We start from the raw sequence: 12,836 nt of genomic DNA, 5'->3' as shown, positions 1-12,836 counted from the left end.
CTCCAGTAGCATACTGGGCACTTATTGACCTGGGGAGTTCCTCTTTCCGTATCCTATCATTTTGCCTTTTCATACTATTCATGGGGTTCTCAAGGCAAGAATACTGAAGTGGTTTGCCATTCCCTTGTCCAGAGGACCACATTCTGTCAGACCTCTCCACCATGACCCACCTGTCTTGGGTGGCCCCACGGGCATGGCTTAGTTTCATGGAGTTAGACAAGGCTGTGGTCCTAGTGTGATTAGATTGACTAGTTTTCTGTGAGTATGGTTTCAGTGTGTCTGCCCTCTGAAGCCTCTCGCAACCCCTACCGTCTTACTTGGGTTTCTCCTACCTTGGACATGGGGTATCTCTTCACGGCTGCTCCAGCAAAGCGCAGCCACTGCTCCTTACCTTGGACGAGGGGTATCTCCTCACCGCCGCCCCTTCTGACCTTGAACGTGGAGTGAATAAGTTGTGGTGAATCCAGACAGTAGAATACTACTCAGAAATAAGATGAGCTACTGATTCATACAACATATGGACTCAAAATCTGCACTACATTAAAGAAGCCACATAAAGGGCAACAAGATACTTGTATACATGGGCTTTCGTGACAGCTCAGTTGGTAAAGAATCCATCTGCAACGGAGGAGACCCCAGTTCGATTCCTGGGTTGGGAAGATCTGTTGGAAAAGAGATAGGCTACCCACTCCAGTATTCTTGGGCTTCCCTTGTGGCTCAGCTGGTAAAGAATCCACCTGCAATGCGGGAGACCTGAGTTCAATCCCTGGGTCAGGAAGAGTCTCTGGAGGAGGGTATGGCAACCCATTCCAATATTCTTGGCTGGAGAATCCCCGTGGACAGAGGAGCCTGGTGGGCTACAGTCCATGGGGTTGCAGAGAGTCGGACACGACTGAGCTACTTGAAAGCACAGCACTGTCCGTGTGTGGGGGCTTTGGTGGTTCTGTGCCCTCTCTCACACTCAGTGTGGTCCGTTTCTAGTTGGTGTGTAGTCGTAACTTACGGTTTTAATTTTTATCTCCCTGCATACTAGCAGTATTGAGCATGTTTTTCATACGCCTGTTTACCATCTGTACATCTTCTTTGGAGAAGTGTCTGTTCTTATCTTTTGTCAGGGTTTTGAGTTATCTTTTATTATTGGATTTTATATGTTCTTTATATATTCTGAATACAGTTCTTTTCTCAGATAGGTATTTTCCAAGTATTTTCTCCCAGTCTGTGGCTTGTCTTTTCATTTTTAAACAGTATTTTCCCAAAAAGCAAAAATAATTTAATTTTGGAGCAGTCTAGTTTGCTAAATTTTTCTTTTATGGCTCATGGTGGTTGTGATCCATCTGAGATAATTTGCCAAATCTAAGGTCCTTCTCCTTTGTTTTCTTCTAGAAGTTTTGTCTCTTAAGTTTAGATTTATGGTTCATTTTGAGTTATACTTTTTATGTGTACCGTGAGGTAATAGGCAAGGTTTTTTTTTCTTTTGTGTTTTGTATTTGGAGGTCTTAGTGTCCGTGTGTGCTGGCTCTCAACTCCCCTTTTCCGACTTTGAGAGACCTTCATTCCTTTGTGATACAACAGTGTTTTCGCCTTACTTGGAACTTTCCCTGTTCTAACTTTGGCCCTGGCAGAAATGGAAATTCGAATACAAATGGTCTCAACTGTTCTTCCAAGGAGTTCTGGTTCCCTTTAACAGAGTGGCATGTAAGGGCTGGACTGAGGGGAGGTTAGCTTGTTGCTGCTGCAAGTCATTGCTTCCAGACCCTGTTAGCAGAAGATGGCACTAGGAGATAGGTACGCTGTTGACAGAACCACAGGTTCATCCCTCTGCTTTCAGTCCATCATCACAGGGCTCTTCCTCGGTTTCATTCCTCCACGTTTGGATCTTTTCCCATCATGAGACTCGGGCTCCCAACAACATCAATATATTTATCCACACCCTCACCCGCAAGCGTCCTAAGTAAAGTCCAAGTTATCTGAGCTTTTTATCTGCACACTGAACGTGTCTTCAGAGCATTGCTTTCGTGACTTGACTATTCTTCCTCTATGCTAAAGTCTATTATATAGTGAACGTAGGTATCTTAAGTGCACAGCCTACTACATTTTAGTGTGTGTTAAAAAAAAAAAAGTTCATTACCCAGATCAAGATATGGAACTTTATCATAACCTCTGTAAGTCCCTGTGCCCCATTCCACCCAGAAACAGCTGCTTTCTGCAGTCTCTGTAGCCGTGTTTTCTGTGTTCTTAGACTTCGCGTACAGTACGGATTGTTTGCTGTTAGGTCCCATCCACATGTTTCAGTAGTTTGATGCCAAGTGCTGTTCCCCTGTACGAATGGAGTGCAGCGTGTCCGTTGCTCTGTTGGTGGACACTGGATCGTTGGGAACTGCTGTGAATGAGGCTGCTGAGTCGTCCTGGGTGCATGTGCAGCCAGAGCTGCTAGGTCAGAGGGCAGGTGTTCATGTAAAAATTATCAAACTATTTCCCAAAGTGATACACTTCTACCACTGGCTCCCTGTCCTTGCCAAGAGTGCCTGTTGAAGTATTTTTTTAATTGAGTATTTGTCTTTTTATTATTGACTTGTAGGATTTCTTTCAGTGTTCTGGGTATAATTCTTTTGTTTGGTACATATATTGCAAATATTCTCTCTCATACTCTGAGTTCCCTTTTTTACCTCTTTCCCCTCCCCCCCCCAAGATTTTAAACTTTTTATTTTATATTGGGGTATGTAGGCAGTTAACAATGTTGTGGTTGTTTCAGGTAGACAGCAAAGGGACTCAGCCATACATATGCATGTATCCATTCTTCCCCAAACTCCCCCTTTTTTACTTTTTAAATATTATCTTTTGATGAGCAGTATTTTAATTTTGAGGAATTCTAATTTTACTTTATGGTTTGTGTCCAAGAATTCTTTGCCAGCCTCATGGTCATGAAGTTTTCTCTTATGTTTTCTTCTGAAAGCTATTTTATAGTTTTAACTTTCATATTTGTGTCTGTTTTAGCTTAATTTTTGTTTTGGGTAGAATTTGAGATCTTGGTTATCTAGTTGCTCCAGTGGCATTAAAAAAAGAGAGGGACTTTGCTTTTGCTTTGGTTCGTGTTTGCTGAACATCAAGAGGCTGTATATGTGCAGGTCTCTTTCTGCATTCTGGTTTATTGATCTATTGGTTTATCGCTAAACAATACCATGATGTCACAGATTCTGTAACTACAGGACGTCTTGACGTTTGGCATTGTAAGTCTGATAACTCAGTTGTTCTTTTCAAGGGTATCTTTCCTAATGTAGGTTGGATTTGATTTTTATCTTCCTTCTGTGTGATTATGTAATCACTTTAATATAAAGTTAGGTTTCTGTTCATAATCCATTTTAGTATTTTCCCCCATTTCTCTTGGCTTACATTTTTAATATGTGTAACAGTAAATGGTCCAAAGTGTCAAAACTACACAAAAAGATTCTCAAAAGTGTCCTCTTGTTCGCCTACCCCAGTCCGTCCCCCCACCTACTGTAGGAAACTGTTTAATTCCACTGGTTTGTGCTTTATCCTTCCTGAGTTTCCTTTTGCAAAAAAAGAAGCATATAAACACATACGTATGTCTATTTATGTGTGTGTATGTATATATAGATTTAATACGCCGCACCTTTTTTTTTTTAAACACTCTTTGCAGTTTGCTTTCTTTACTTACCAAGTGCTAGAAATCATTTGACGTGTTTGGAGATTTTCTCATTCCTTTTTATAGCTCAGAGCAGCCAGTATTTAATAAGCTTGGTCTTGGCTGGTGGCTCAGCGCAAACATTAAACTTGAACTCTCAGTGCTGCGTTTATTTCTGGGCTTTGCTGGGCTAGCTGCCTTGCTGCCATTTGCAGGGGCGCACGCTAAACTCAGGACCGTCTGTGATCCTGGTGGTGGAGGTAGAAAATGGTGCCCTGCTCCATGGTTCTTATGGACTCATCAGACCTGAGAACTTTAACAAGTAGGGGGTAAAAGAAATGGGGAAAAAAGCATTCAGAATTCTCCACGTTGACACTGCCTTCATTTAGTGAGTCTTGTCCTTACGCGCCCTTTCCCGGCTGCCACGCTGAGCAGTGTGCCTCGCAGCCGGTAATGCGTGTCTGTCACGCTTTCACTCAGTCTTTCCCTCCAACACAGGTTGCCCGGGAGAGCGGCCCACCCCACATGAAGAGCTTTGTGACCAGGGTGTCGGTTGGGGAGTTTGTGGGGGAAGGTGAAGGGAAGAGCAAGAAGATTTCAAAGAAAAATGCTGCTATAGCTGTTCTCGAGGAGCTGAAGAAGTTACCACCCCTGCCTACAGTGGAGCGGGTGAAGCCTAGAATCAAAAAGAAAACAAAATCCATAGTCAGGGTAAGAACGTGCCTGAAAGAAGAGGGCGTTTCCATTGCCTGAAGACAGCTGGGGGTTTGCAAGGCTGGTGAGAGAGGCAGGGCACCGGCCTGCACACGCCCGCCTCGCGAGTCCTTCTGGGTCCGCCTGGTGCCGCGCCCAGGAGCCCCGGGTCTCGCAGTGCCAGGCTCGGCGGAGGCCCTGGGTGTGGACCCCGCGAGCAGCTGTGGTCATCTGCGGGGAGAGGAAACACGGCTGCTTGTCTTGTGCCCACTGCACGGTTCTGCGTGAGCGGGAGACTCCTGGGCAGAGGGGTGTCCGGGGCGGCCAGGAGTCAGACGCGTACAGTACAGTACCTTCTGCTAGGCTTTTGAGTCATGCTCGTGAGCCATTCAAGCATTGCACTGTCCCCCAGCCTCCCAGGGAAGGGAGGGTCCCTATGGGGCGTTTAGGAATGCCAGGGTCCGTTTTGCTGTCATTGTCCGTACAGTCTCACGTTGTGTCAGAATACAAGTTTTTCTGACACACGACTTAGCATTCTTTGCGTAGGAACGTTAGGAATAGATATATATTTTATATAAATATAAATGATCTCTGGAGTTTGAGTCATTGTTAAGAAAGCTGGAAACCCATCCTTATAATGTAGGCTTTGGGGTAGTTTTAGGGAGTGTTTGTTAAGTTTTTTTACCTCTTCATTTATTATCATCCATTGACTTACTGTTCAAAAGCACACATTACAACGATGCTTGCCTACTCATGATGAATGGTGACATTGGTTTGCTAAGAAGACCTAAAATCACCTCAGAGCAATCAAAATCATTGAGGTATCTTTCAATGAAAAAAAAAATTTTTTTTTAATGTGATTAATTCTCAGCCATTAGATCAACATAGAGGTGTTCAGCTGTCGTGTCCCAGTCTCTGAATCGGCAGGGTCTTCTCTGTGACTAACTCAGCACATGGTTTCTACCCGGACTGTTTCTCAGCTACAGGGCGGCCCCGAGTGTGGCCAGGGGATGAACCCGATCAGCAGACTGGCCCAGATCCAGCAGGCGAAGAAGGAGAAGGAGCCGGAGTACCTGCTGCTCGCCGAGCGGGGCCTTCCGCGACGCAGGGAGTTTGTCATGCAGGTGGGCCAGCCGGGCTGTGGGCGTCCTCCCGTCTCGGCCGGAAGCGGTCCAGGGCCGGGCCCCTCCCCCAGGAGGCCGGGCCCAGTGCGTCGCCCTGCCACCCAGTGTTTCTAAGATCACTGCTTGCCGTAACTTGATGCCTTAACACCTGCTGCACAGCACACGTGCTGCTGTGTCAGCAGGAAGGCGCCTGTTTCTTCTTTGTTACCCCTCAGAGGTTTATATTGTCTTATAAACTGTGTAAAGGATCTATTCCCGCTCCTCCTGATCCTTCCGTAGGATCTGGAATCCATGGACTGGGGTTACACTTCAGATTGTGCAGAGGGAACAGTTACTCTTACAGGCAGCTGAATTTGTGATGGGAATTTCATAGTGTTTTCTGGAGAAAAACAGAAAACTCTGTGCAGCAGTTTAGAGCTCATAGAGCACCAGCAGTTAGCCTGGTGTCTCACTCCACTGTCAGGGCAAGAAGAGGAATGATCCTTCCACATACAAGAGACAACTGCAGCATGCTCAGTAATTTGCCCAGAGTCAGATGGCTGGTGGATGCCAGGTTGGGATTCAACCTCATAGCTCTCCTCACAGGCCAGGGTTTCCTTAACGTTTGTGACACGGGGCTTTTGGTTTTGGTCTGTCGTCAAGACCCGCTTCCCAGGTGGCCTGGTGGTAAAGAACCCGCTTGCCAATGCAGGAGACACAGGTTCAATCCCTGGGTCGGGAAGAGTCTCTGGAGAAGGAAATGGCAACCCACTCCACTAGTCTCACCTAGACAGTCCCATGGAGAGGACCCCTGGCAGGCTACAGCCCGTGGGGTCACAGAGTCAGACACGGCTGAGTGACTCACACACAGCAGCAACAAGACCAGCTTGGAAGGGGATGCTGAGCTGTGGTGTGCTGGTGTGTTTAACGTAACGGCCGCTGTTAGGGGAGGCAGTTAGTTTAATAATAACTACCTTTAACCGCCAGCCCTCCAACCAATTCCTCAGTGTTTCATGATGCGCTCTTGCGGGCTGGTGCAAACCAGCTCCAGGGCAGCACTGTGAAGCCATACGGGTTCTGATCATTGTGGCTTCTCTTCCGTTCCTGGCGGGTCTTTATTCTGAAGGTTTGAGCACTGATCCGAGTCCTGCCTTCCGTATGCAGGTCAAGGTGGGAAACCACACGGCAGAAGGCTCAGGCACCAACAAGAAGGTGGCCAAACGCAACGCGGCCGAGAACATGCTGGAGATCCTCGGTTTCAAAGTCCCGCAGGCCCAGCCCTCCAAACCTGCCCTCAAGTCAGAGGAGAAGGTGCGCTCGGGCTCTGTGTCCTTCTAACTGCAGGATGACCTGCTCAGCTCATCTGCGGGACCTCTGGCTCCTCCAGGGCAGCGCTTTGGGGCACGGCCGCCTCCTCTGGCTGCAGAGCCGCCGTGCTGAGCAGGGTCTTGGCCGTTGCACCTCTGCAGGGTGCCCGGGAGGGGAGGTGCGTGTCCACGGCTCCAGGCATGGCGCTGGGTTAGGTCGTTACTGCGCCAGTGTCTTTGTGCTGTGGGACGCTTTGCTGGAGGGCAGCTTGCTCCAAACCAGTGTATGATTCTATCATTTGTGCTCCTAGAATGAGGCCTCCATAAAGGACTCATCAACCTTAGGCTTTTGTTGTAGAGCAGGCTTTAGTTTTCCTGGGACATGGGGATAGCGAGATGTTAGATCCAGGGCCAGATCATAGTCTCAGCCTGTGGTTTCTTTTTCATTATGAATTGAACATTAGATAGAAATGATCCCATGTTGAAAATTGCACTTCTGCCGAGGTTGGTAAGCAGGACCTGCAACGAAAGCTGTGGCTGACCTTGTTTCCAGACACTGGATGGTCCTTTTGGGATAAACTTGAAAATACCAGAACTGATTGAGTTCTGTCGGCCAGTGCTGTCAGCAGAGACAGATGGATGGCATCAGCTGTGGCCACATAGTTAATAACGGGGATCCCAAGCACTCACCAGAGAACCTGTAGAGATCCTGGACTTGGCTTTGGGGGCTTTCATTCCAAAATCTTGCAGGGCATCACAGGCACCTTTGTCTTCCCAGAAAGGAGACTGCTGTGTTTGGCATAATTTTTATTGTGTAATATTTTCCCCCTCTATTTGTTAACCTTTGATTTGTCACCTTATCCTTTAGTTGGACATTTGCTTCAGGAAATAGTCTTTATTTAATTGTTTAGCATCAACCTAAAAGTTTCTTTCTTGGTCAGCTCTATCAGTCTCATATCTTCTGGCTCTTTCCCGTTAAACGTTCCCCTCTCCTCTCTTGAGCACAGAGCAGAGGCCCCTCTGTTAGATGCTGTTCACGGACAGGCTGACGTGGCTGCATGTGTGCCTGGGGAGGAGACAGGGGCTCTGCTGGGGGGCACGTTGCACAGGCCTTCCTGCCTGTGCCCTCTTATTTAAAAGTTAATAAACCAAGAGTTGTTGGTTGGAGTTTGTGTAGTTTTGAACAGCAGGAACTAATTTTTGAACGGTTTCATTGATGCTCATGGCCTTTTTTCTTTTTTTAAGACACCTATAAAGAAACCAGGGGATGGAAGAAAAGTAACCTTTTTTGAACCTGGCTCTGGGGATGAAAATGGGACTAGTAAGTGTGATGTTAACACTGTCCTGATCTGATTGTGCTTCTGGCCTTTGCGTGGTTCCCGGTGGTAGCAGGTACCTGGTGAGCGAGGTACAGAGTTTGGTGTTGGGCTCCGCCTTGTCCCTGTGCTGTGCTGAGGGCGGGCCAGGGTGGGGCTATGTAACATTTTTCCAGGCAGTTGATTTGTCCTTGTCCCTCTGCAGGCAATAAAGAAGATGAGTTTAGGATGCCTTATCTTAGTCATCAGCAGCTGCCTGCTGGAATCCTTCCCATGGTGCCCGAGGTTGCCCAGGCAGTAGGAGTCAGTCAAGGACATCACACCAAAGATTTCGCCAGGGTAGCTCCGAATCCTGCCAAGGCCACGGTAACTGCCATGATAGCCCGAGAATTGTTGTATGGGGGCACCTCGCCTACAGCCGAGACCATTTTAAAGAGTAACATCTCTTCAGGCCACGCACCCCACGGACCTCTGACGAGACCCTCTGAGCAGCTGGACTATCTGTGCACAGTCCAGGGATTCCAGGTAACCGTTCAGCCCGAGCTGTGCGGTCTGTACCTCTGTGGTCCTCTCTGGTTTCTCTGAGAATCAAGTACCTTGTTTTTTAAAGCAAGCTGTTGGTCTAGGTGGATGGTTGGGGGATGCCTGGTGAAGGGTGATTCTGAGGAACGGAGGAGGCATGGGAAGTGTTAGAACCCTGGACAGTAAGAATATCCTCAATCTTTGGTGAATTTTAAAATTCCAGGGCAACCATAATAATGAAGCCTCTAATCCAGTGGTCGTTACAAATTTAGACTTTAGTGAGAACAGATGTGTTGTGCTGGCCCTTTGCAGGGCTAGGAAGGGACACGGGTTCTTCCAGACCAGGGTTTTTGAGTAGATGTCTAGATTCTTCGGAGATTCTGGAAGCTGAGGCTCTGGTATCATGCCTGCCCCTTCACAGCAGGCCCCACGGATGGCCTTTCGTGCCTGCAGAGCAGGAGCTGGTGTAGACACGCTGGGCTGAGACAGGGGCACAGACCCAGAGCCACAGCCCCGCGCCCCCTCGACCTCGCCTCCTCTCCCAGTCCCTCGCCTCAGCTCTCTTTTCCCTTGTAGGTTGAATACAAAGACTTCCCCAAAAACAACAAGAACGAATTTGTATCTCTTATCAACTGCTCCTCTCAGCCGCCCCTGATCAGCCACGGTATCGGGAAGGACGTGGAGTCCTGCCACGACATGGTGCGTCCCCCACGCGGGGCCCGGCCCCAGCTTGCTGCTGGCCTCAGAGACAGGGAGAGGGTTGTCCGCGGACTGTGGGGACAGTTGGCTGTTCTGTGGATGTCATATTTCTGAAGACTGCTCCTAGATTACTGGCACGATGTCTCATTCTGTCAGAACTCAGGGGCTTTGGCCAACCCTCTCCTGCCTTTCCTTGCTGACCTGAGGGGGACCCGAATCTTGAAAGGCTCCAGATACTGAATTCATTTCACCTCTGACCAGAACAAGGAATTGCAGCCCCAAGTTCTAGCAGCTTAGACTCTCATTTTAATGTTCTGTTCAGATGAAATTGTTACTGTTAAGAAATATTAAAACCAAGAAAAGGAATTGATTAAATTAATAGACATAAACTATGGTATATTCATCTAATGGAATATAATGCATTCATGATATGTCACTGAGGGGATGTATTCTAATGCTAACACAGAAACAGAGGTTTTACATTAAAGTGGGGATATAAAATTTGTAGTCTGGTGACCACAGGATGAAAATACTGTAATGTGATACATAATAAAATTAACAGAGGGTATGATTCAGTGAGGTAACCCTGGATAACTTTGTACATTTATATTTTTAATTAAAGATGCACGCGTGAGAGGGTTATTCAGTGGCCCGTGTATTTTCTTGGGCAGGAGAAGCCTCGGGTCGCTGTGCAATGTCGTGTACTCGAGTCCTGAGCGGTGGCCACGGTTTGACTTTGACTTTTCATTCTCACCAGGCTGCACTGAACATTTTAAAGTTGCTGTCTGAGTTGGACCAACAGAATACAGAGATGCCAAGAACAGGAAATGGACCAATGTCTGTGTGAGTGAGCTGATTTACTTGGAAAGGCAGTTCTCTTCCTCATTTGCATTAAATTCAAATTGTCTGCTCAACTTCCTGGGAAACACTTGCTGATTTAGCCACTTTCTGTCCCTTTCCCCTGAAAGTTTCCAGGTTTCGGGCAGAGGTGCCACCTTTAAAGAAAAGAAATGTGTGACTAGGTAGCACAGTCACAGGGTGCGAGTCACAACCATGTACAAGGCGGCGAGCCCCGCCCTCACGCGGCCCGCGCGCTCTGCTTGCCAGGGCCCCCGCCAGGGCCCGTCGGTGCCAGTTCCTTGTGCACCTTTCCTATGTTTTGTTTTTAATGCAAATACATTTCTTTCCTTATTTTCTTCCTTTCCCCCCTGGAGATAACATACTATCTACCCATTCTCTTCTTTGCTGTTGGCTCTTGATTGTGTGTGTTGGTTGCTCAGTCATATCCGATTCTTGGTGACCCCATGGATTACACAGCCCACCAGGCTCCTCCGTCCATGGACTTCTCCAGGTCAGAACACTGGAGTGGGCAGCCTATAGCTTCTCCAGGGAATCTTCCCAACCCAGGGATCAAACCTGGGTCTCCTGCATTGCAGGCAGATTCTTTACCAGCTGAGCCACAAGGAAAGCCCAGGAACACTGGAGTGGGTAGCCTATGCCTTCTCCAGCGGATCTTCCTGACCCAGGAATTGAACCCAGGTCTCTGGCATTGCAGGCAGATTCTTTACCAGCTGAGCTAGCAGGGAAGCGCCCTCCAGCCCCCAGTGTGCATCAGCTATCATAAACTGGGGCCTGAATAGCAGGCTTCTTGATGTCTGCTCATTCCATTTTTAACATGGCTTAATTCTCTTAAATTTTAAAACTTAGATCATTTTCATGTTTTTCTTCCTTAAAGGTGTGGGAGGTGCTGAACTTTATCTGGCCATGAATCATTGAAAAATCCCAACATGTATACTGAATATGCTGAAACTGCTTTGAACATTTGGAATTTCTGATACCTCCAGTGGGCCGAGAGACACGATGGGTAAAGGCCTGGAGATGGCAGTGGTGAAGACGGCGGGGCCGGAGGAGGCAGCGGCGTGGATGGGGGCGCGTGGCTGTGGCTGCTGGGGGCCGGGCGGTCTGCAGCCGCCCCTGGCTCCCTTGGGAAACCGCAGGCCTGTGCCCCAGGCAGCCTAGTGTTGGTTTTGGTGGGGTTTTTTTGTTTGTTTGTTTTGGGTGTTTTTTTTTTTTTCTTGCTGTGCGAAAGAAGAAACAGAAAGCACCGCCCCTTCTCAGACTGGCTCACTCGGAACACTTTGGGACAAACCCTGGACACCCGCGCTGGAGAGAGAGGGCTGAAAGCCCCAGAGAAAATCACATACGCTTCCTGCTGGGCCGCAGCTGACCTCGGCACGCTCTGGCCCACGCCTCCCGCGGTACCCACACTGTCGCCACTGCTCTCTTCCAGGAGAGATATGTATTCTTATAGTTTCATTATTTTCTTTTGATTGAAATGACACTATATAAATTTTCATTCGAGAGTTTCTCAGTTGTATCTAGTTACATAGCACAGTTTAGAAACTTGTCTGAGACGGACTTTATCAGTAATCTAACCGGCAAAGATCATATCCGTGTGTGTGTGTGGTTATACACTTTTATTTCATTTGACTTAACCCAGGACCATTTCAGTGATGCAAATTGTGTGCCCTCTGGTTTAGCTGAAACAGTCCTGGCCTTGATGAAGTCTCCCACAGTGGTATAAATTGGACAACTTAGGAATTTTAAACTTTAACCGATCATTTGGTTCCTTTTCTATTTTATTTTTTTGTTAATGCAGCAGGATTTAAATGAACTTTGGTCTTTGTTTTAAAGATTAGTAAACAAATTGTGTGTATATAATACAACTCTTGAGGACACACCGCTCTCACTACACTACAGGATATGGTCTCCATGTAGCACATCTACAACTGCAGATTGATCTTCCTTGAGTGCTTTATACTGTTGATTACATCTCCATGAGGGCTGGAAAGAATAGCCCATGTTTCTCTCTCTAACTGTTGCTTCTGAAGTCGTGTTGCTGTGCACAGAGATGTGTGCGGCGAGGTCCCGCGTAACAGCCCAGGTGACAAGCACGGCAGCCTGGCGGGTTAAGCACTGCTTGGACTCGTTGCTTATGCCGGAATTGTTTCTCCCCATGGAATGTAAGTAAGACTTAGTGTTTGTCACCAATAAATGGTAATACTAAATTTTTTTTTTTGTTAATTTATTCTCAAATGCCACTACTGCTAGGTTGGTCCTTCCCAACCTGCCCCTGACCCCTTTTTTATTTTTAAGAGAAAAACTTTGTAATGCTTGTGATTCCATTTGGGCAAAATTCTGAAGATCTGAAATAACTTTATATCAAACCATTGATCAATAAACAGCTACTAATGAACGTGTGGTCCTGTCGAGCAGTAACTGAAGAAGGGAAGATGTGAGGGTATGAAGTATGGTGCTGGGGGCGGAGCTGCCAGCGAGGGGCGCGTGGAGCTTGTTGCTAGTGGGCTGTTGGGGAAGAGCATCTGTATCTGTCTATATGTACACACCTGTCTATATGTACACACGCCTGCTGATGCCTCCGGCACCTCGGCATTCTTCAGCCTTCCCTGCTGCGTGTTTTTATTTGGCTGCGTTGGGTCGTGCAGGATCTTTCACTGTGGCGTTTGGACTCTCTGGTGCGAGCTCAGTTGTG

General features: G+C 47.4%; 1 protein-coding gene across 19 annotated transcripts in view; it reads left to right on the top strand.

Annotated features, from left to right (window-relative positions):
• STAU1 (staufen double-stranded RNA binding protein 1) overlaps positions 1-12,539 on the top strand; it is a 61,741-nt gene extending 49,202 nt beyond the window's left edge. For 12 of the 19 annotated variants that reach the window (XM_025001324.2, XM_025001317.2, XM_059893075.1 and 9 more), the window contains 8 exons: positions 4,124-4,354; positions 5,317-5,460; positions 6,604-6,750; positions 7,992-8,067; positions 8,268-8,587; positions 9,161-9,283; positions 10,041-10,126; positions 11,019-12,539. In XM_025001324.2, the coding sequence (XP_024857092.1) occupies positions 4,124-4,354; positions 5,317-5,460; positions 6,604-6,750; positions 7,992-8,067; positions 8,268-8,587; positions 9,161-9,283; positions 10,041-10,126; positions 11,019-11,034 (1,143 nt within the window). In that variant the 3' untranslated portion in view covers positions 11,035-12,539. Of the gene's footprint in view, positions 1-4,123; positions 4,355-5,316; positions 5,461-6,603; positions 6,751-7,991; positions 8,068-8,267; positions 8,588-9,160; positions 9,284-10,040; positions 10,127-11,018 lie in introns of those variants that run through there. The other 7 variants (XM_025001325.2, XM_025001319.2, XM_025001313.2 and 4 more) reach the window with 3 other exon arrangements.
• Positions 12,540-12,836: the final 297 nt, after the last annotated feature.

This window comes from Bos taurus, chromosome 13 (assembly GCF_002263795.3).
Source record: "Bos taurus isolate L1 Dominette 01449 registration number 42190680 breed Hereford chromosome 13, ARS-UCD2.0, whole genome shotgun sequence".
Lineage (NCBI taxonomy): Eukaryota > Metazoa > Chordata > Mammalia > Artiodactyla > Bovidae > Bos > Bos taurus.
This window is presented reverse-complemented; position numbering and strand designations above follow the sequence as displayed.